The sequence below is a fragment of the Cetorhinus maximus genome, chromosome 12 (assembly GCF_964194155.1).
Source record: "Cetorhinus maximus chromosome 12, sCetMax3.hap1.1, whole genome shotgun sequence".
Lineage (NCBI taxonomy): Eukaryota > Metazoa > Chordata > Chondrichthyes > Lamniformes > Cetorhinidae > Cetorhinus > Cetorhinus maximus.
In genome coordinates, this window is record NC_135890.1 from 61,831,611 (window position 1) to 61,853,389 (window position 21,779).

General features: G+C 42.8%; 1 protein-coding gene across 1 annotated transcript in view; it reads left to right on the plus strand.

The window, feature by feature from the left end:
* The window catches only part of LOC144687508 (dynein axonemal heavy chain 3-like), a 706,779-nt gene that overhangs the window by 196,888 nt on the left and 488,112 nt on the right, over positions 1–21,779 (plus strand). Inside the window, exon 14 of the mRNA XM_078553740.1 lies at positions 12,547–12,684. Within this exon, the coding sequence (XP_078409866.1) occupies positions 12,547–12,684 (138 nt within the window). The remainder of the gene's footprint in view (positions 1–12,546; positions 12,685–21,779) is intronic.

A 21,779-nucleotide genomic window follows, 5' to 3' on the forward strand; every position in this document is an offset into this window, starting at 1 on the left:
GTTTGATATCAGTGAACATTGTGTACAGTTTTATATTAGTGAACAGTGTGTACAGTGTGATATCAGTGAGCATTGTGTACAGTTTGATATCAGTGAACAGTGTGTACAGTGTGATATCAGTGAGCATTGTGTACAGTTTGATATCAGTGAACAATGTGTACAGTTTGATATCAGTGAACAGTGTGTACAGTTTGTTATCAATGAACAATGTGTACAGTTTGATATCAGTGAACATTGTGTACAGTTTGATATCAGTGAGCATTGTGTACGGTTTGATATCAGTGAACATTGTGTACAGTTTGATATCAGTGAGTATTGTGTACAGTTTGATATCAGTGAGCATTGTGTACAGTTTGATATCAGTGAACATTGTGTACAGTTTGATATCAGTGAGCATTGTGTACAGTTTGATATCAGTGAACATTGTGTACAGTTTGATATCAATGAATATTGTGTACAGTTTGATATCACTTAGTATTGTGTACAGTTTGATATCAGTGAACAGTGTGTACAGTTTGATATCAGTGAACATTGTGTACAGTTTGATATCAGTGAACATTGTGTACAGTTTGATATCAGTGAACATTGTGTACAGTTTGATATCAATGAATATTGTGTACAGTTTGATATCAGTTAGTATTGTGTACAGTTTGATATCAGTGAACAGTGTGTACAGTTTGATATCAGTGAACATTTTGTACAGTTTGATATCAGTGAACATTGTGTACAGTTTGATATCAGTGAGCATTGTGTACAGTTTGATATCAGTGAACAGTGTGTACAGTTTGATATCAGTGAGCATTGTGTACAGTTTGATATCAGTGAACAGAGTGTACAGTTTGATATCAATGAATATTGTGTACAGTTTGACATCAGTGAATATTGTGTACAGTTTGATATCAATGAGCATTGTGTACAGTTTGATATCAATGAATATTGTGTACAGTTTGATATCACTTAGTATTGTGTACAGTTTGATATCAGTGAACAGTGTGTACAGTTTGATATCAGTGAACATTGTGTACAGTTTGATATCAGTGAGCATTGTATACAGTTTGATATCAGTGAACATTGTGTACAGTTTGATATCAGTGAACATTGTGTACAGTTTGATATCAATGAATATTGTGTACAGTTTGATATCAGTTAGTATTGTGTACAGTTTGATATCAGTGAACAGTGTGTACAGTTTGATATCAGTGAACATTTTGTACAGTTTGATATCAGGGAACATTGTGTACAGTTTGATATCAGTGAGCATTGTGTACAGTTTGATATCAGTGAACAGTGTGTACAGTTTGATATCAGTGAGCATTGTGTACAGTTTGATATCAGTGAACATTGTGTACAGTTTGATATCAGTGAGCATTGTGTACAGTTTGATATCAGTGAGCATTGTGTACAATTTGATATCAGTGAACAGTGTGTACAGTGTGATATCAGTGAACAGTGTGTATAGTTTGATATCAGTGAGCATAGTGTACAGTTTGATATCAGTGAACAGTGTGTACAGTTTGATATCAGGGAATTGTGTACAGTTTGATGTCAGTGAACAGTGTGTACAGTGTGATATCAGTGAACAGAATGCACAATTTGATATCAGTGAACTGTGTACCATTTGATGTCAGTAAGCTGAGTGTACAGTATGATATCAGTGAACCTTGTGTACAGTTTAATATCTGTGAACCGTGTGTACAGTTTGACATCAGCAAACAGTGTGTACAGTTTAATATAAGTGAACTCTGTGTACAGTTTGATAGCAGTGAACAGCGTGTACAGTTTGACATCAGTAAACAGTGTGTGTTGTTTGATATCAGTGAACTGTGTGAACCATTTGACATCAGTGAACAGTGTGTACAGTTTGATATCAGTGAACAATGTGTACAGTTTGATATCAGTGAACAGTGTGTACAGTTTGTTATCAGTGAACAATGTGTACAGTTTGATATCAGTGAACATTGTGTACAGTTTGATATCAGTGAGCATTGTGTACAGTTTGATATCAGTGAACATTGTGTACAGTTTGATATCAGTGAGTATTGTGTACAGTTTGATATCAGTGAGCATTGTGTACAGTTTGATATCAGTGAACATTGTGTACAGTTTGATATCAGTGAGCATTGTGTACAGTTTGATATCAGTGAACATTGTGTACAGTTTGATATCAGTGAGCATTGTGTACAGTTTGATATCAGTGAACATTGTGTACAGTTTGATATCAGTGAGCATTGTGTACAGTTTGATATCAGTGAACATTGTGTACAGTTTGATATCAGTGAGCATTGTGTACAGTTTGATATCAGAGAGCATTGTGTACAGTTTGATATCAGTGAGAATTGTGTGCAGTTTGATATCAGTGAACAGTGTGTACAGTGTGATATCAGTGAACAGTGTGTACAGTTTGATATCAGTGAGCATTGTGTAGAGTTTGATATCAGTGAGCATTGTGTACAGTTTGATATCAGTGAACATTGTGTACAGTTTGATATCAGTGAACAGTGTGTACAGTGTGATATCAGTGAACAGTGTGTACAGTTTGATATCAGTGAACAGTGTGTACAGTTTGATATCAGTGAACATTGTGTACAGTTTTATATTAGTGAACAGTGTGTACAGTGTGATATCAGTGAGCATTGTGTACAGTTTGATATCAGTGAACAGTGTGTACAGTGTGATATCAGTGAGCATTGTGTACAGTTTGATATCAGTGAACAATGTGTACAGTTTGATATCAGTGAACAGTGTGTACAGTTTGTTATCAGTGAACAATGTGTACAGTTTGATATCAGTGAACATTGTGTACAGTTTGATATCAGTGAGCATTGTGTACGGTTTGATATCAGTGAACATTGTGTACAGTTTGATATCAGTGAGTATTGTGTACAGTTTGATATCAGTGAGCATTGTGTACAGTTTGATATCAGTGAACATTGTGTACAGTTTGATATCAGTGAGCATTGTGTACAGTTTGATATCAGTGAACATTGTGTACAGTTTGATATCAGTGAGCATTGTGTACAGTTTGATATCAGTGAACATTGTGTACAGTTTGATATCAGTGAGCATTGTGTACAGTTTGATATCAGTGAACATTGTGTACAGTTTGATATCAGTGAGCATTGTGTACAGTTTGATATCAGTGAACATTGTGTACAGTTTGATATCAGTGAGCATTGTGTACAGTTTGATATCAGAGAGCATTGTGTACAGTTTGATATCAGTGAGAATTGTGTGCAGTTTGATATCAGTGAACAGTGTGTACAGTGTGATATCAGTGAACAGTGTGTACAGTTTGATATCAGTGAGCATTGTGTAGAGTTTGATATCAGTGAGCATTGTGTACAGTTTGATATCAGTGAACATTGTGTACAGTTTGATATCAGTGAACAGTGTGTACAGTGTGATATCAGTGAACAGTGTGTACAGTTTGATATCAGTGAACAGTGTGTACAGTTTGATATCAGTGAACATTGTGTACAGTTTTATATTAGTGAACAGTGTGTACAGTGTGATATCAGTGAGCATTGTGTACAGTTTGATATCAGTGAACAGTGTGTACAGTGTGATATCAGTGAGCATTGTGTACAGTTTGATATCAGTGAACAATGTGTACAGTTTGATATCAGTGAACAGTGTGTACAGTTTGTTATCAGTGAACAATGTGTACAGTTTGATATCAGTGAACATTGTGTACAGTTTGATATCAGTGAGCATTGTGTACGGTTTGATATCAGTGAACATTGTGTACAGTTTGATATCAGTGAGCATAGTGTACAGTTTGATATCAGTGAACAGTGTGTACAGTTTGATATCAGGGAATTGTGTACAGTTTGATGTCAGTGAACAGTGTGTACAGTGTGATATCAGTGAACAGAATGCACAATTTGATATCAGTGAACTGTGTACCATTTGATGTCAGTAAGCTGAGTGTACAGTATGATATCAGTGAACCTTGTGTACAGTTTAATATCTGTGAACCGTGTGTACAGTTTGACATCAGCAAACAGTGTGTACAGTTTAATATAAGTGAACTCTGTGTACAGTTTGATAGCAGTGAACAGCGTGTACAGTTTGACATCAGTAAACAGTGTGTGTTGTTTGATATCAGTGAACTGTGTGAACCATTTGACATCAGTGAACAGTGTGTACAGTTTGATATCAGTGAACAATGTGTACAGTTTGATATCAGTGAACAGTGTGTACAGTTTGTTATCAGTGAACAATGTGTACAGTTTGATATCAGTGAACATTGTGTACAGTTTGATATCAGTGAGCATTGTGTACAGTTTGATATCAGTGAACATTGTGTACAGTTTGATATCAGTGAGTATTGTGTACAGTTTGATATCAGTGAGCATTGTGTACAGTTTGATATCAGTGAACATTGTGTACAGTTTGATATCAGTGAGCATTGTGTACAGTTTGATATCAGTGAACATTGTGTACAGTTTGATATCAGTGAGCATTGTGTACAGTTTGATATCAGTGAACATTGTGTACAGTTTGATATCAGTGAGCATTGTGTACAGTTTGATATCAGTGAACATTGTGTACAGTTTGATATCAGTGAGCATTGTGTACAGTTTGATATCAGAGAGCATTGTGTACAGTTTGATATCAGTGAGAATTGTGTGCAGTTTGATATCAGTGAACAGTGTGTACAGTGTGATATCAGTGAACAGTGTGTACAGTTTGATATCAGTGAGCATTGTGTAGAGTTTGATATCAGTGAGCATTGTGTACAGTTTGATATCAGTGAACATTGTGTACAGTTTGATATCAGTGAACAGTGTGTACAGTGTGATATCAGTGAACAGTGTGTACAGTTTGATATCAGTGAACAGTGTGTACAGTTTGATATCAGTGAACATTGTGTACAGTTTTATATTAGTGAACAGTGTGTACAGTGTGATATCAGTGAGCATTGTGTACAGTTTGATATCAGTGAACAGTGTGTACAGTGTGATATCAGTGAGCATTGTGTACAGTTTGATATCAGTGAACAATGTGTACAGTTTGATATCAGTGAACAGTGTGTACAGTTTGTTATCAGTGAACAATGTGTACAGTTTGATATCAGTGAACATTGTGTACAGTTTGATATCAGTGAGCATTGTGTACGGTTTGATATCAGTGAACATTGTGTACAGTTTGATATCAGTGAGTATTGTGTACAGTTTGATATCAGTGAGCATTGTGTACAGTTTGATATCAGTGAACATTGTGTACAGTTTGATATCAGTGAGCATTGTGTACAGTTTGATATCAGTGAACATTGTGTACAGTTTGATATCAGTGAGCATTGTGTACAGTTTGATATCAGTGAACATTGTGTACAGTTTGATATCAGTGAGCATTGTGTACAGTTTGATATCAGTGAACATTGTGTACAGTTTGATATCAGTGAGCATTGTGTACAGTTTGATATCAGTGAACATTGTGTACAGTTTGATATCAGTGAGCATTGTGTACAGTTTGATATCAGAGAGCATTGTGTACAGTTTGATATCAGTGAGAATTGTGTGCAGTTTGATATCAGTGAACAGTGTGTACAGTGTGATATCAGTGAACAGTGTGTACAGTTTGATATCAGTGAGCATTGTGTAGAGTTTGATATCAGTGAGCATTGTGTACAGTTTGATATCAGTGAACATTGTGTACAGTTTGATATCAGTGAACAGTGTGTACAGTGTGATATCAGTGAACAGTGTGTACAGTTTGATATCAGTGAACAGTGTGTACAGTTTGATATCAGTGAACATTGTGTACAGTTTTATATTAGTGAACAGTGTGTACAGTGTGATATCAGTGAGCATTGTGTACAGTTTGATATCAGTGAACAGTGTGTACAGTGTGATATCAGTGAGCATTGTGTACAGTTTGATATCAGTGAACAATGTGTACAGTTTGATATCAGTGAACAGTGTGTACAGTTTGTTATCAGTGAACAATGTGTACAGTTTGATATCAGTGAACATTGTGTACAGTTTGATATCAGTGAGCATTGTGTACGGTTTGATATCAGTGAACATTGTGTACAGTTTGATATCAGTGAGTATTGTGTACAGTTTGATATCAGTGAGCATTGTGTACAGTTTGATATCAGTGAACATTGTGTACAGTTTGATATCAGTGAGCATTGTGTACAGTTTGATATCAGTGAACATTGTGTACAGTTTGATATCAATGAATATTGTGTACAGTTTGATATCACTTAGTATTGTGTACAGTTTGATATCAGTGAACAGTGTGTACAGTTTGATATCAGTGAACATTGTGTACAGTTTGATATCAGTGAGCATTGTGTACAGTTTGATATCAGTGAACATTGTGTACAGTTTGATATCAGTGAACATTGTGTACAGTTTGATATCAATGAATATTGTGTACAGTTTGATATCAGTTAGTATTGTGTACAGTTTGATATCAGTGAACAGTGTGTACAGTTTGATATCAGTGAACATTTTGTACAGTTTGATATCAGTGAACATTGTGTACAGTTTGATATCAGTGAGCATTGTGTACAGTTTGATATCAGTGAACAGTGTGTACAGTTTGATATCAGTGAGCATTGTGTACAGTTTGATATCAGTGAACAGAGTGTACAGTTTGATATCAATGAATATTGTGTACAGTTTGACATCAGTGAATATTGTGTACAGTTTGATATCAGTGAGCATTGTGTACAGTTTGATATCAGTGAACATTGTGTACAGTTTGATATCAGTGAGCATTGTGTACAGTTTGATATCAGTGAGCATTGTGTACAATTTGATATCAGTGAACAGTGTGTACAGTGTGATATCAGTGAACAGTGTGTATAGTTTGATATCAGTGAGCATAGTGTACAGTTTGATATCAGTGAACAGTGTGTACAGTTTGATATCAGTGAATTGTGTACAATTTGATGTCAGTGAACAGTGTGTACAGTGTGATATCAGTGAACAGAATGCACAATTTGATATCAGTGAACTGTGTACCATTTGATGTCAGTAAGCTGAGTGTACAGTATGATATCAGTGAACCTTGTGTACAGTTTAATATCTGTGAACCGTGTGTACAGTTTGACATCAGCAAACAGTGTGTACAGTTTAATATAAGTGAACTCTGTGTACAGTTTGATAGCAGTGAACAGCGTGTACAGTTTGACATCAGTAAACAGTGTGTGTTGTTTGATATCAGTGAACTGTGTGAACCATTTGACATCAGTGAACAGTGTGTACAGTTTGATATCAGTGAACAATGTGTACAGTTTGATATCAGTGAACAGTGTGTACAGTTTGTTATCAGTGAACAATGTGTACAGTTTGATATCAGTGAACATTGTGTACAGTTTGATATCAGTGAGCATTGTGTACAGTTTGATATCAGTGAACATTGTGTACAGTTTGATATCAGTGAGTATTGTGTACAGTTTGATATCAGTGAGCATTGTGTACAGTTTGATATCAGTGAACATTGTGTACAGTTTGATATCAGTGAGCATTGTGTACAGTTTGATATCAGTGAACATTGTGTACAGTTTGATATCAGTGAGCATTGTGTACAGTTTGATATCAGTGAACATTGTGTACAGTTTGATATCAGTGAGCATTGTGTACAGTTTGATATCAGTGAACATTGTGTACAGTTTGATATCAGTGAGCATTGTGTACAGTTTGATATCAGAGAGCATTGTGTACAGTTTGATATCAGTGAGAATTGTGTGCAGTTTGATATCAGTGAACAGTGTGTACAGTGTGATATCAGTGAGCAGTGTGTACAGTTTGATATCAGTGAGCATTGTGTAGAGTTTGATATCAGTGAGCATTGTGTACAGTTTGATATCAGTGAACATTGTGTACAGTTTGATATCAGTGAACAGTGTGTACAGTGTGATATCAGTGAACAGTGTGTACAGTTTGATATCAGTGAACAGTGTGTACAGTTTGATATCAGTGAACATTGTGTACAGTTTTATATTAGTGAACAGTGTGTACAGTGTGATATCAGTGAGCATTGTGTACAGTTTGATATCAGTGAACAGTGTGTACAGTGTGATATCAGTGAACAGTGTGTACAGTTTGATATCAGTGAGCATTGTGTAGAGTTTGATATCAGTGAGCATTGTGTACAGTTTGATATCAGTGAACATTGTGTACAGTTTGATATCAGTGAACAGTGTGTACAGTGTGATATCAGTGAACAGTGTGTACAGTTTGATATCAGTGAACAGTGTGTACAGTTTGATATCAGTGAACATTGTGTACAGTTTTATATTAGTGAACAGTGTGTACAGTGTGATATCAGTGAGCATTGTGTACAGTTTGATATCAGTGAACAGTGTGTACAGTGTGATATCAGTGAGCATTGTGTACAGTTTGATATCAGTGAACAATGTGTACAGTTTGATATCAGTGAACAGTGTGTACAGTTTGTTATCAGTGAACAATGTGTACAGTTTGATATCAGTGAACATTGTGTACAGTTTGATATCAGTGAGCATTGTGTACGGTTTGATATCAGTGAACATTGTGTACAGTTTGATATCAGTGAGTATTGTGTACAGTTTGATATCAGTGAGCATTGTGTACAGTTTGATATCAGTGAACATTGTGTACAGTTTGATATCAGTGAGCATTGTGTACAGTTTGATATCAGTGAACATTGTGTACAGTTTGATATCAATGAATATTGTGTACAGTTTGATATCACTTAGTATTGTGTACAGTTTGATATCAGTGAACAGTGTGTACAGTTTGATATCAGTGAACATTGTGTACAGTTTGATATCAGTGAGCATTGTGTACAGTTTGATATCAGTGAACATTGTGTACAGTTTGATATCAGTGAACATTGTGTACAGTTTGATATCAATGAATATTGTGTACAGTTTGATATCAGTTAGTATTGTGTACAGTTTGATATCAGTGAACAGTGTGTACAGTTTGATATCAGTGAACATTTTGTACAGTTTGATATCAGTGAACATTGTGTACAGTTTGATATCAGTGAGCATTGTGTACAGTTTGATATGAGTGAACAGTGTGTACAGTTTGATATCAGTGAGCATTGTGTACAGTTTGATATCAGTGAACAGAGTGTACAGTTTGATATCAATGAATATTATGTACAGTTTGACATCAGTGAATATTGTGTACAGTTTGATATCAGTGAGCATTGTGTACAGTTTGATATCAGTGAACATTGTGTACAGTTTGATATCAGTGAGCATTGTGTACAGTTTGATATCAGTGAGCATTGTGTACAATTTGATATCAGTGAACAGTGTGTACAGTGTGATATCAGTGAACAGTGTGTATAGTTTGATATCAGTGAGCATAGTGTACAGTTTGATATCAGTGAACAGTGTGTACAGTTTGATATCAGGGAATTGTGTACAGTTTGATGTCAGTGAACAGTGTGTACAGTGTGATATCAGTGAACAGAATGCACAATTTGATATCAGTGAACTGTGTACCATTTGATGTCAGTAAGCTGAGTGTACAGTATGATATCAGTGAACCTTGTGTACAGTTTAATATCTGTGAACCGTGTGTACAGTTTGACATCAGCAAACAGTGTGTACAGTTTAATATAAGTGAACTCTGTGTACAGTTTGATAGCAGTGAACAGCGTGTACAGTTTGACATCAGTAAACAGTGTGTGTTGTTTGATATCAGTGAACTGTGTGAACCATTTGACATCAGTGAACAGTGTGTACAGTTTGATATCAGTGAACAATGTGTACAGTTTGATATCAGTGAACAGTGTGTACAGTTTGTTATCAGTGAACAATGTGTACAGTTTGATATCAGTGAACATTGTGTACAGTTTGATATCAGTGAGCATTGTGTACAGTTTGATATCAGTGAACATTGTGTACAGTTTGATATCAGTGAGTATTGTGTACAGTTTGATATCAGTGAGCATTGTGTACAGTTTGATATCAGTGAACATTGTGTACAGTTTGATATCAGTGAGCATTGTGTACAGTTTGATATCAGTGAACATTGTGTACAGTTTGATATCAGTGAGCATTGTGTACAGTTTGATATCAGTGAACATTGTGTACAGTTTGATATCAGTGAGCATTGTGTACAGTTTGATATCAGTGAACATTGTGTACAGTTTGATATCAGTGAGCATTGTGTACAGTTTGATATCAGAGAGCATTGTGTACAGTTTGATATCAGTGAGAATTGTGTGCAGTTTGATATCAGTGAACAGTGTGTACAGTGTGATATCAGTGAACAGTGTGTACAGTTTGATATCAGTGAGCATTGTGTAGAGTTTGATATCAGTGAGCATTGTGTACAGTTTGATATCAGTGAACATTGTGTACAGTTTGATATCAGTGAACAGTGTGTACAGTGTGATATCAGTGAACAGTGTGTACAGTTTGATATCAGTGAACAGTGTGTACAGTTTGATATCAGTGAACATTGTGTACAGTTTTATATTAGTGAACAGTGTGTACAGTGTGATATCAGTGAGCATTGTGTACAGTTTGATATCAGTGAACAGTGTGTACAGTGTGATATCAGTGAGCATTGTGTACAGTTTGATATCAGTGAACAATGTGTACAGTTTGATATCAGTGAACAGTGTGTACAGTTTGATATCAGTGAGCATTGTGTACAGTTTTATATCAGTGAACATTGTGTACAGTTTGATATCAGTGAGCATTGTGTACAGTTTGATATCAGAGAGCATTGTGTACAGTTTGATATCAGTGAGAATTGTGTGCAGTTTGATATCAGTGAACAGTGTGTACAGTGTGATATCAGTGAACAGTGTGTACAGTTTGATATCAGTGAGCATTGTGTACAGTTTGATATCAGTGAGCATTGTGTACAGTTTGATATCAGTGAGCATTGTGTACAGTTTGATATCAGTGAACAGTGTGTACAGTGTGATATCAGTGAACTGTGTGTACAGTTTGATATCAGTGAACAGTGTGTACAGTTTTATATTAGTGAACAGTGTGTACAGTGTGTTATCAGTGAGCATTGTGTACAGTTTGATATCAGTGAACAGTGTGTACAGTGTGATATCAGTGAGCATTGTGTACAGTTTGATATCAGTGAGCATTGTGTACAGTTTGATATCAGTGAACATTGTGTACAGTTTTATATCAGTGAACAGTGTGTACAGTGTGATATCAGTGAGCATTGTGTACAGTTTGACATCAGTGAACAGTGTGTACAGTGTGATATCAGTGAGCATTGTGTACAGTTTGATACCAGTGAGCATTGTGTACAGTTTGATATCAGTGAGCATTGTGTACAGTTTGATATCAGTGAACAGTGTGTACAGTGTGATATCAGTGAACAGTGTGTACAGTTTGATATCAGTGAACATTGTGTACAGTTTGATATCAGTGAGCATTGTGTACAGTTTTATATCAGTGAACAGTGTGTACAGTGTGATATCAGTGAGCATTGTGTGCAGTTTGATATCAGTGAACAGTGTGTACAGTGTGATATCAGTGAGCATTGTGTACAGTTTGATATCAGTGAGCATTGTGTACAGTTTGACATCAGTGAACATTGTGTACAGTTTTATATCAGTGAACAGTGTGTACAGTGTGATATCAGTGAGCATTGTGTACAGTTTGACATCAGTGAACAGTGTGTACAGTGTGATATCAGTGAGCATTGTGTACAGTTTGATATCAGTGAGCATTGTGTACAGTTTGACATCAGTGAACATTGTGTACAGTTTTATATCAGTGAACAGTGTTTACAGTGTGATATCAGTGATCATTGTGTACAGTTTGACAACAGTGAACATTGTGTACAGTTTTATATCAGTGAGCAGTGTGTACAGTGTGATATCAGTGAGCATTGTGTACAGTTTGATATCAGTGAGCATTGTGTACAGTTTGATATCAGTGAGCATTGTGTACAGTTTGATATCAGTGAGCATTGTATACAGTTTGATATCAGTGAACAGTGTGTACAGTTTGATATCAGTGAACAGTGTGTACAGTGTGATATCAGTGAACAGTGTGTATAGTTTGATATCAGTGAACAGTGTGTACAGTTTGATATCAGTGAGCATTGTGTACAGTTTGATATCAGTGAGCATTGTGTACAGTTTGATATCAGTGAGCATTGTGTACAGTTTGATATCAGTGAACATTGTGTACAGTTTTATATCAGTGAACAGTGTGTACAGTGTGATATCAGTGAGCATTTTGTACAGTTTGATATCAGTGAGCAGTGTGTACAGTGTGTTATCAGTGAGCATTGTGTACAGTTTGATATCAGTGAGCATTGTGTACAGTTTTATATCAGTGAACAGTGTGTACAGTTTGATATCAGTGAACAGTGTGTACAGTTTAATATCAGTGAACAGTGTGTATAGTTTGATATCAGTGAACAGTGTGTACAGTGTGATATCAGTGAACATTGTGTACAGTTTGATATCAGTGAACAGTGTGTACAGTTTGATATCAGTGAGCAGAGTGCACAATTTGATATAGTTGAACAGAATGTACGTTTTGATATTGGTGAGCAGAGTGCACAGTTTGATACACCTGTCTTACCTGTTCTCCTGCAGGTTCTGTTCCGGCCCGTGGCCATGATGGTCCCAGATTATACTCTGATTGCTGAAATCTCTCTCTACTCCATGGGATTTGTCAGTGCTCGAATCCTTGCTGCAAAAATCGTAGCAGTGTACCGACTCTGCTCAGAGCAGGTAAATATTACTTTGCAACGAAATGTAATACAATTGCCAATGATCACCTACTTAATGCATTTAATTTTCCTTTTATAGTGATTTTTATTAACGCTACTTGGCCTGGGACATGAATCTCAGGCATAGTCCCCCATGTCAGTTCAGGACTCGCTACCCTCATCCATGGCCCCTTATAGCCCCTATGGCCAACTTAGTGCCAACCAATGCACCCCATCATCACCCTTTTCCCATACACCCACCATGCCAACTCCCCCACTATCCACCGTAGACAGACCTCAGGAGCTGTCAATAGTACCAACCACTAGATCCAACAAGATTAGACTTGTCTCCACTGGAGTTTAGAGGAGTAAGAGGCGACTTGATTGAAACCTTTAAGATCCTGAGGGGTCTTGACAGGGCGGATGTGGAGAGGATGTTTCCTCTTGTGGGAGAATCTAGAACTAGGGGTCACTGTTTAAAAATAAGGGGTCGCTTATTTAAGACAGATGAGGAGAATTTTTTTCTCTCAGAGGGCTGTGAGATTTTGGTACTCTCTTCCTCAAAAGGCGGTGGAGGCAGAGTCTTTGAATATTTTTAAGGCAGAGCTAGATAGATTCTTGATTAACAAGGGGTTGAAAGGTTGTTGGGGGCAGGCAGGTAGGTGGGGTTGAGGTTACAATCAGATCAGCCATGATCTTATTGTGTGGCAGAGCAGGCTCGAGGGGCTGAGTGGCCTACTCCTGCTCAAAATCATATGATCGTCTGTTCAGAATTTCCTGCCAATCTCATTAGCTTATGTCAAAACATGAAGAATCGAAGCAGTGGAGAATGCCAAATCCACACCATGGTCTCCTTGGGCGGAATTCTCCGTTTATGGGACTAAGTGCGGGAGTGGGCAGTTTCAGTGGTGTCCACTCCGCGGGCCGGAATGTCAGGAACTCGCACCTGATTCCGCACTTGGAGGGTCATTAATTATGCAACGGCACGTATCGGGCCCAGTCACCTGGTGAGTTGAAGACCCAGGCTCTATGTTCAAAGGCCAGTCGAACACACAATCTCACTCTCTCCAGCCCACCAAAGACGTATGGCAGCCAGAAGAGGGCTGAGAGCATCATGAAGAAGGCAGCATCCCGCTTCAGACACCAGGCCCTTCAGGCCATGGTCAGAGAGGTGCAGGTGCACAGGCAAGTCCTGTATCCCAGGGATGGCTGCGGGAAGTGCAGCAGCCTCACCTCTCCAGCCTGGGAGGTCATTGCGGAGAGGGTCGGCGTGTCTGGCAAATACGCACGAAATACCAACCAGTGCAGAGAGAGGGTGAATAATCTCATCCGCTCCGCCAGGGTAAGTCACCCTTCAACGCCCTCAAATATCAAACTCTCATCATGGCATCATGCACTCAAACAGCTACTCTCTTCAGGGGTCCCACACAACCATTAGCGAGGGCACATATCAACACTCATTCTCTCACCGAGACTTTCACATCACCACCATCCCATCTATCACGTTGCTCACACTCCATCCTCTGGCCCTCCTGGGGAGGACTCACCACACACAGGGAACATGCATCTCACCCAACCTCTGCTACATCCCTTCTCATCACATGCCGTTCTTACTTCTTCATACAGGCCAAGCTGGCGCACAACAGGCGCGAGACAGCACAGACCAGAGGAGCGGCGGCCGACATCATCGCCCTCAGTGAGTGTGAAGAGGCTGCTGCCGAGTTGTCTGGGGAGGACAGGGATCGCTCCCGTGGGGAAGGGGAGATCAGCATCTCCCACCAACCCAGTATGGATCACAGCTCCATCACTCCATCAAATCCTGGCATTCACAGTGAGTCACGTGCAGTCTTATCCAGCTCATGCTCATTAACTGAAACCCTATTTTCTAGGCACCAGCAGATCGAGGCCCCCAAGCCAGTCCAGCACCAGTACGAGCCCCCAGACCGTGTCCAAAGAGGAAGCCCTGCAAGAACCGTCCCGGCGCTCACACACACCCTCCACCAGTTCAGAGACACACACCTCGGTGGGGCACAGTTGTAGATTAGGCTCGGGCTCACTCTCTGGAGAACACTTCACTGACACGTCCCTGCAGCAGTCAGAGGCAGGGACAGCCCAGGCCTCCAGCCCAGGTGGGGCTGCTGGAGACCAGCCACTCGCTCAGTCCAAGTCAGGTGATAAGCCTCTGAAAGCGGCCATCAACTCAATGCTGGAGATACAATGACAGGCAGCGGAACATCAGGCAGTCACTTATCAGGCTAGAGAAAGCAATGGAGGAGCCCGTTCGTGTTCTGTCTCATGTCGTGGCTCCGACATGTGAGCTCCTGGAGGTCACCATGGGAAAGCTGGCAACCACCATGGAGACCTTGGTCCAGCAGGTCTTGCTGGATTTGCACTCAGCCCTGCACTCCATGGCCACACACCCTGGTGGGCACCATCAGGATGTAGACAACATGGAGATGAGGCACCTTGACCCCCCTCCAAGTGCACCATCTCCTGCAGGAGTCCGGATGGGGCCCTCGGGCACCCACAGGGGAGATGATCATCAGCCGGACACCCCGAGGGCCTCCTCTCAGGACACTCTAAGGGTGTGCAGACGCTCACAGCCCCCTCTGCCTGTGACCCTGGACACTCCAGCTTATCAGGGCCGTTGAGGGTCCTTTTGCCCCTGAGCAGGTGACCCTTATCAGGCCGGTGCCCTCCAGGCCTCGGGCCACCAGAGGACATCCACCAAGGTCATCACAGACATCAGGACGTAGCAGTCAGCAGCTGCCTCTACCTCTGCTGCGGAAGTTGGGGCTGCACCCAGGCGTAGCAGCAGAGTTAGAAAAGTTAAGGAAAATTGATGTTACTTTTGGGTCACGAATTTGCTAGATATGTAAATAAATTGCACTTTTGTTCATACATTTGATAGTAATGTGAATGTTTTGGGCAACTGAAGTAACAGCCCTTCATTGATGAATGCCATATATGATACACTGTGTCTCCCTCACTATTGCCTCACTCCCAAATTCCACATTCCTATGTGTTACTCTTGAGATGCAGCAACTGTGATGTGTAACCACTGAGTTCTGAGTCGCCTTTTAACAGTGCTAATGAAGCCATTGGCTTTCAGTGATTTTCATCATAAGGAGGTCTTCAAGGAGGTGGTGGGCGGGCGACTCCTCGTAGCAGACGTAATGTACAAGAACGCTCCACTCCGGTTAATTAACGTGTATGGCCCGGCACAAGGGGCTGAGCGGCTGGAGGTTTTTCAGCAGCTCCCACTGCTGCTGGCGACCTCCAGGCCGGTCATTCTGGGCGGGGACTTCAACTGCATCATCGATGCGGCTGGACGATCCGGCAGGGCCGGAAGCAGATTGGACGCTACGTCCAGATCCCTGATGGAAACAGTTAAGGATGCCAAGCTGCACGACGTCTTCAGCAACCCTGCAGACGGAGCGCAGCGTAGATACACCTGGTCGCGGCCAGACGGGTCCATTCGTTCCAGGATAGACTTCCTGTTTGTGTCCCGTGCATTCACAGTCAGATCCACCGACGTCAAGCCGGTGTTCTTCTCTGACCACTGCCTCCTACTGGCGGACTGCCACTTGGAGGAAGACCTGAGGGTGGGCAGGGGGGCATGGAAGCTAAATGTGCAACTGCTGACCCCAGAGAACATTGAGGAGCTCAAGAGGGATTACAAAGGTTGGAGAACCGTGAAACCCCTCTTTGAGTCCCTGACACACTGGTGGGAAGTGATCAAGGGAAGCATCAAGAGGTTTTTCATCCGCAAAGGCACCCAGAAAGCTAGAAAGGAACAGAGGGAAATGTCCCGACTCCAGGAAAAGATGCAGAATCTGCTCCGGCTGCAGTCGATGGGGGTCGATGTCAAGGAGGAGCTCCAAGAGGTGAAGGGCCAGCAAGCCTCGCACTTTGCCTCGGAGGCCTCCAAGATCATCTTCCGTTCCAGAGTCCGCTCCGTGGAGCAGGATGAGACGTGCTCACGTTTCTTCTTCCAAAAGGTACACAGAGAACGCTCTGTGATCAGCAGCCTGAAGGAAGAAGACGGCTCAGTAAAGTCATCACGGTCCGACATTCTGAGGATCAGCAAATCCTTTTATGCCGGACTGTATGACGTGAAGCCCACGGACAGCACGGCCTCCCAGTCCTTCCTGTCCTCTATCACGGAGGTCTTAGACCACAGTACGCGGGAGAGCCTAGACAAACCGCTAACTCCTGACGAACTGACTAAGGCCCTCGAGTCCTTCGAGAAGAGTAAAACCCCCGGAAGCGACGGCCTGCCGGCGGAGTTGTATTCGGCTCTGTGGGACTTGATCGGCCCAGACCTGCTAGAAGTGTACGAGAGTATGCTCCTGGCCGGCAGCATGTCAGAATCCATGAGGAAAGGCATCATCACTCTCATCTACAAGCACAAGGGGGAAAGGGAGGAAATTAGAAATTGGCGACCCATTTCACTGTTGAATGTGGACTATAAGATTCTGTCCAAGGTCATCGCCAACCGGGTCAAATCCGCTCTGGAATTGGTGATTCACCCTGACCAGACCTGCTCTGTGCCAGGCAGGAAGATCTCTGACAGCCTGGCGCTGCTCAGGGATACGATTGCCTATGTACAGGACAGGGGTGTGGATACCTGCCTCATCAGCTTGGATCAGGAGAAGGCCTTTGACAGAATATCGCACACCTACATGGGGGATGTGCTCTCCAAAATGGGGTTTGGGGAGGGAATTCGAAATTGGATCCAACTGCTCTACACTAACATCAGTAGCGCAGTCTCAATCAATGGGTGGGAAACAGATAGCTTTCCGATTAAATCTGGAGTCAGGCAGGGCTGTCCTCTCTCGCCTGTCCTTTTCGTGTGCTGCATAGAACCCTTTGCCGAGTCCATCAGGAAGGATCCGGGCATAAGAGGAGTGACGATCCCAGGCAGTGGAGGCACTCAGGTAAAAGCCTCCCTGTACATGGACGACGTCGCCGTCTTCTGCTCGGATCCGCTGTCGGTGCGCAGACTGATGCACATCTGCGACCAGTTCGAACTGGCCTCGGGAGCCAAGGTAAATCGTGGGAAGAGCGAGGCCATGTTCTTTGGGAACTGGGCTGACCGATCCTTTGTCCCCTTCACTGTCAGGGCGGACGGCCTGAAGGTGCTGGGGATATGGTTCGGAGGGACCGGGGCATGCGTTAGAAACTGGAAGGAGCGAGTGGCTATGGTGAAGAGGAAACTGGGCATGTGGGAGCGACGCTCCCTCTCCATTGCGGGTAAGAACCTGGTCATCAGGTGTGAGGTACTCTCGCTGTTGCTGTACGTGGCGCAGGTCTGGCCCATTCCACACTCCTGCGCGATGGCGATCACTCGAGCCATCTTCCGCTTTATCTGGAGGTCGAAAATGGATCGTGTCTGCAGGGACGCGATGTACAAGCCTCTAGATAAAGGGGGAAAAAACGTGCCCAACATCGCCCTCATACTGATGGCCACCTTTGTGTGTGGCTGCATCAAGCGGTGCGTAGACCCTCAGTACGCAAACACCAAGTGTCACTACGTGCTGAGGTTCTACCTGTCCCCGGTGTTGCGAAGGATGGGTCTGGCCACGCTGCCGCGGAACGCTCCAAGTAGTTGGACCGTGCCGTACCACCTGTCCCTGGTGGAAAAATTTATGCAGAAAAACACCTTTGACCACAAGTCCATCAGGCAGTGGTCAGCACGTAACGTCCTAGAGGCCCTGAGGGAAAAGGAGAGGGTGGACCCTGTGGGATGGTTCCCCGAGCAGACTGTCAAAGTCATTTGGCAGAATGCCTCATCGCCAGAACTTTCCAACAAGCACCAAGACGTAGCTTGGCTGGTGGTGAGAAAGGCCCTCCCCGTCAGATCCTTCCTACACGCCAGGAGTCTCACCCCCTCTGCACGTTGCCCTCGAGGTGGCTGTGGTGGGGAAGAGACCGTTGTTCACCTCCTTGTGGATTGTGCCTTTGCAAAGAAAGTCTGGAGAGAGATGCAGTGGTTGCTGTCGAGGTTCATCCCGAGCAGTTCTGTGACACAGGACTCTGTGCTCTACGGGCTGTTCCCAGGGACACACACCGAGACAAACATCGACTGCAGCTGGAGGATCATCAACTCGGTGAAAGACGCGCTTTGGTCTGCCCGAAACTTGTTGGTCTTCCAGCACAAAGAGTTGTCCCCGACCGATTGTTGCGGACTGGCACAATCCAAAGTCCAGGACTACGTGCTGAGGGACGCACTAAAGCTTGGGGCAGCTGCCGCAAAGGCGCAATGGGGAAGGGTCGCTGTCTAAGACCTTTCTACCACAGCGCACCGAGAGACTGGGAACTGTTTAGAGCCCCTCGGGCTGTACAGATCAAAATGAAAGGCTGTAAATGATTGTAATATTGTTTGTACTGATGCACCTGGTGATACATTTTGTAAAAGTTTAACCTGGATTGTACCCTTGTAATGTTGTTTTTGAAATGGTTTTGAATGTGATTGAAGATTTTTTATGAATAAAGTATATTTTTACAAAAAAAAAAGTCTTCCTCCTTTCTTTCTAAGCAGATTCCTGTTCACTCCTGTGGTAACAAGAGGTTAGAGGGCGCCCCTCATGTTCGCCCTTCCCCCTCACTGCCATTCCGCAGCCTTCCCTCCCCATTGCCCCCTTTGTGTTCATCAACCCCACCCTCGCTTCACAGCCCACCCCCGGTTGAAATGCTAGTTTCTGAAAGTGGAGACCTGCATGAGTACCACACACAGCGGTGTTCCCCGGGACATTGTAGGCAAAGAGCAGGAGCAGACCAACCCTACAGCCCCTCCAGAGTGGCATTCATCGCAACAAGACTGGTGCAGCGCTATGGCAGGTAGGCTATGTATGTCCCACTCACCTCGAAGTTACCAGCCAACTGAGGTCCAACTTGTGCACGCCGCCCCTTTTCAAATGGGTTTGAGGCTGATGTAAATTCCAGCTGGAGTAACGCAAGATTGGAAGGCCTGGAAAGATTCTGGTGAGCAGCTGTTTTAATGAGCATTCATAAGATGTTAATGAATGTAAATAGCGTTTGTGCCACTAGTCGGTGAGATAACCGACCCACTACGAACACGCCTTCAAGGGAATTGTGGCCTGTTTTTACACCGACGGGTTTGCGACTTTTTGCCTGCCACTGGATTCTCCACTCCCACCCTCTGCGGGTGCCCCTTATCTCTGAAAATTAAATTTTAAAACTTTCAAACCAGCATTTCCACTTCTGGCACTGGGTGTTTATCAAATGACATTGTGGAAGCTGTTGAATTTCTAATGAACCTCCAAAGCCATCGAGAAACATAGTTCCAGGAATTCCTGTGCATGTCCCAGCAAGAGAAACAGTGGGCTAAAGAATTCCTGTAAAATCCCATAAATATTGATTGCGTCCCCTTCTGCGCCTGAGTGCTTCACCGTGAATCCATTCCCGCAGAAACTTGACTATAGGAAATTTGTGTGAGCTTCTCTTTGCAATGAGGGTGGAGTTATAGTAATGAACGAGCGAGGACTTTGGACAGAAATGTTGAGGAATCAGTGCAAAAATTAAAGGGAACTTGACCATAACGTTAGTCACCTTTGCCTGAATTTTATTGTCGATCTCTGATGCTGAAAATTGACATTAGGCCAGAGGCTCGATCTGCCTTGTTGTTTTGCTACGTTTCCAAGACATTCCAAGAGGTAAGTTATAGGCAGAACACAGTTATGTTGATCCCTTTTGTCTCTTTTCATTCTTAGGTCTGTTACAGGTTGGTTTTGAACCAATGAAATTCATTCTGTGAAAGGCAAACATGATAAACAGGAGTATTTAACCCCTTAACCTGTGAGATTGGAGCCAGTGCCAGCATGTGGGCTGGACAAATACTTTATTTAGAGAGAGACAGACAGAGATTGAAAGAGACAGAGAGAGAAACAGTAAGAGAGATAGAGTGGAGATGTAGAGGCAAAAAGAGACAAAGGGAGGAATTTTCCGTGCCCACCAGCGTTGGGCGTGATCAGTGGTGTGAGCGGACAATGTGGCACGATTGGTTTTATGACGGTGGGAAACCAGTTCGCAATCGTCTGCTCAGCCCACCGAAGGCAGGCCACGTTTCCCGCCATCGGTAATACATCATATCATTATCAGGCCAGCCCGCCAGAATCATCTCACCCACACTGGATTGTCCGTCCACATCAGCGGGAAAGCATGCTGACGTGTTTCACAACAGCACATAAAAGGTATACACTTGGTGGCCTGCACTTTGAGGGGAGCTCGGAGGTGAGTGCACAGTAATGTTGTGCAGCATTTGCCCGGGTCGCCTGTTGAACTTCAAGCTTCAGGGGCGTTGGGGGAGGTCAGGGTAAAGGGCAGTTCTGCTGTTGAATATCGCACACAAGCATTCGGGGCTGAGGGTAGTGTGGGTGAGGGAAGTGGCCATGCATTAGGGACACTTGTATAAAGTGACTATTCCTCTGCAGCTGAGACAGTTCAAGTGCAGCCATTGATATGATTGGAGTTGGGCTTCTAGCTTATCTGCCCACTGAAGGAATGCAGAGACATCAAAGCGTCAGCAAGTGCTCCAGAGCTTCTCCCCGTGACCCCCCTGCACCCCGGCACAGGCTGCAACGTCTTGAGTGTTTTAGTGGACTGCAGAACAGTTGGACGACTGCACACATTGTGCAATCTCCTCGCTAAAGCTGGCCATGGAGCAGTCACTGGCGGAGGCTTGGAGGGTTTGGACCAGTGTCCCCCAAGCTAATAGGGCAGCCATGCAGTGCACTAATCTCTGGCTATCCAACTGGTGGCCATAACTCCCCGGGAAGTGTTAAGGGGCCGTCACACGTAACCAAGAGAGGTTTTTAGTATACCCATGCTAACCACGTGTCTCTCTCTTTCATCCTGCAGGAGTACATCAGGAGTATGGAGCCTGGTGAATTAGTTGTATGCCTGATGGCCTACAGAGAGCGAAGAGGATGGAGGAAAGAGTGACTGAGGCTCCTGGCTGCGCAGAGGGAGGAGCAACAACCTCTGGATGAAGTGGCAGCTGGGGCTCCCGCACACGCCGTTAAAGAGCCACAGTGAGCCATCGCTGGCCAGCGCCTAGTGACACCCAGGGTCTATAGACACTGCCTTTCATTC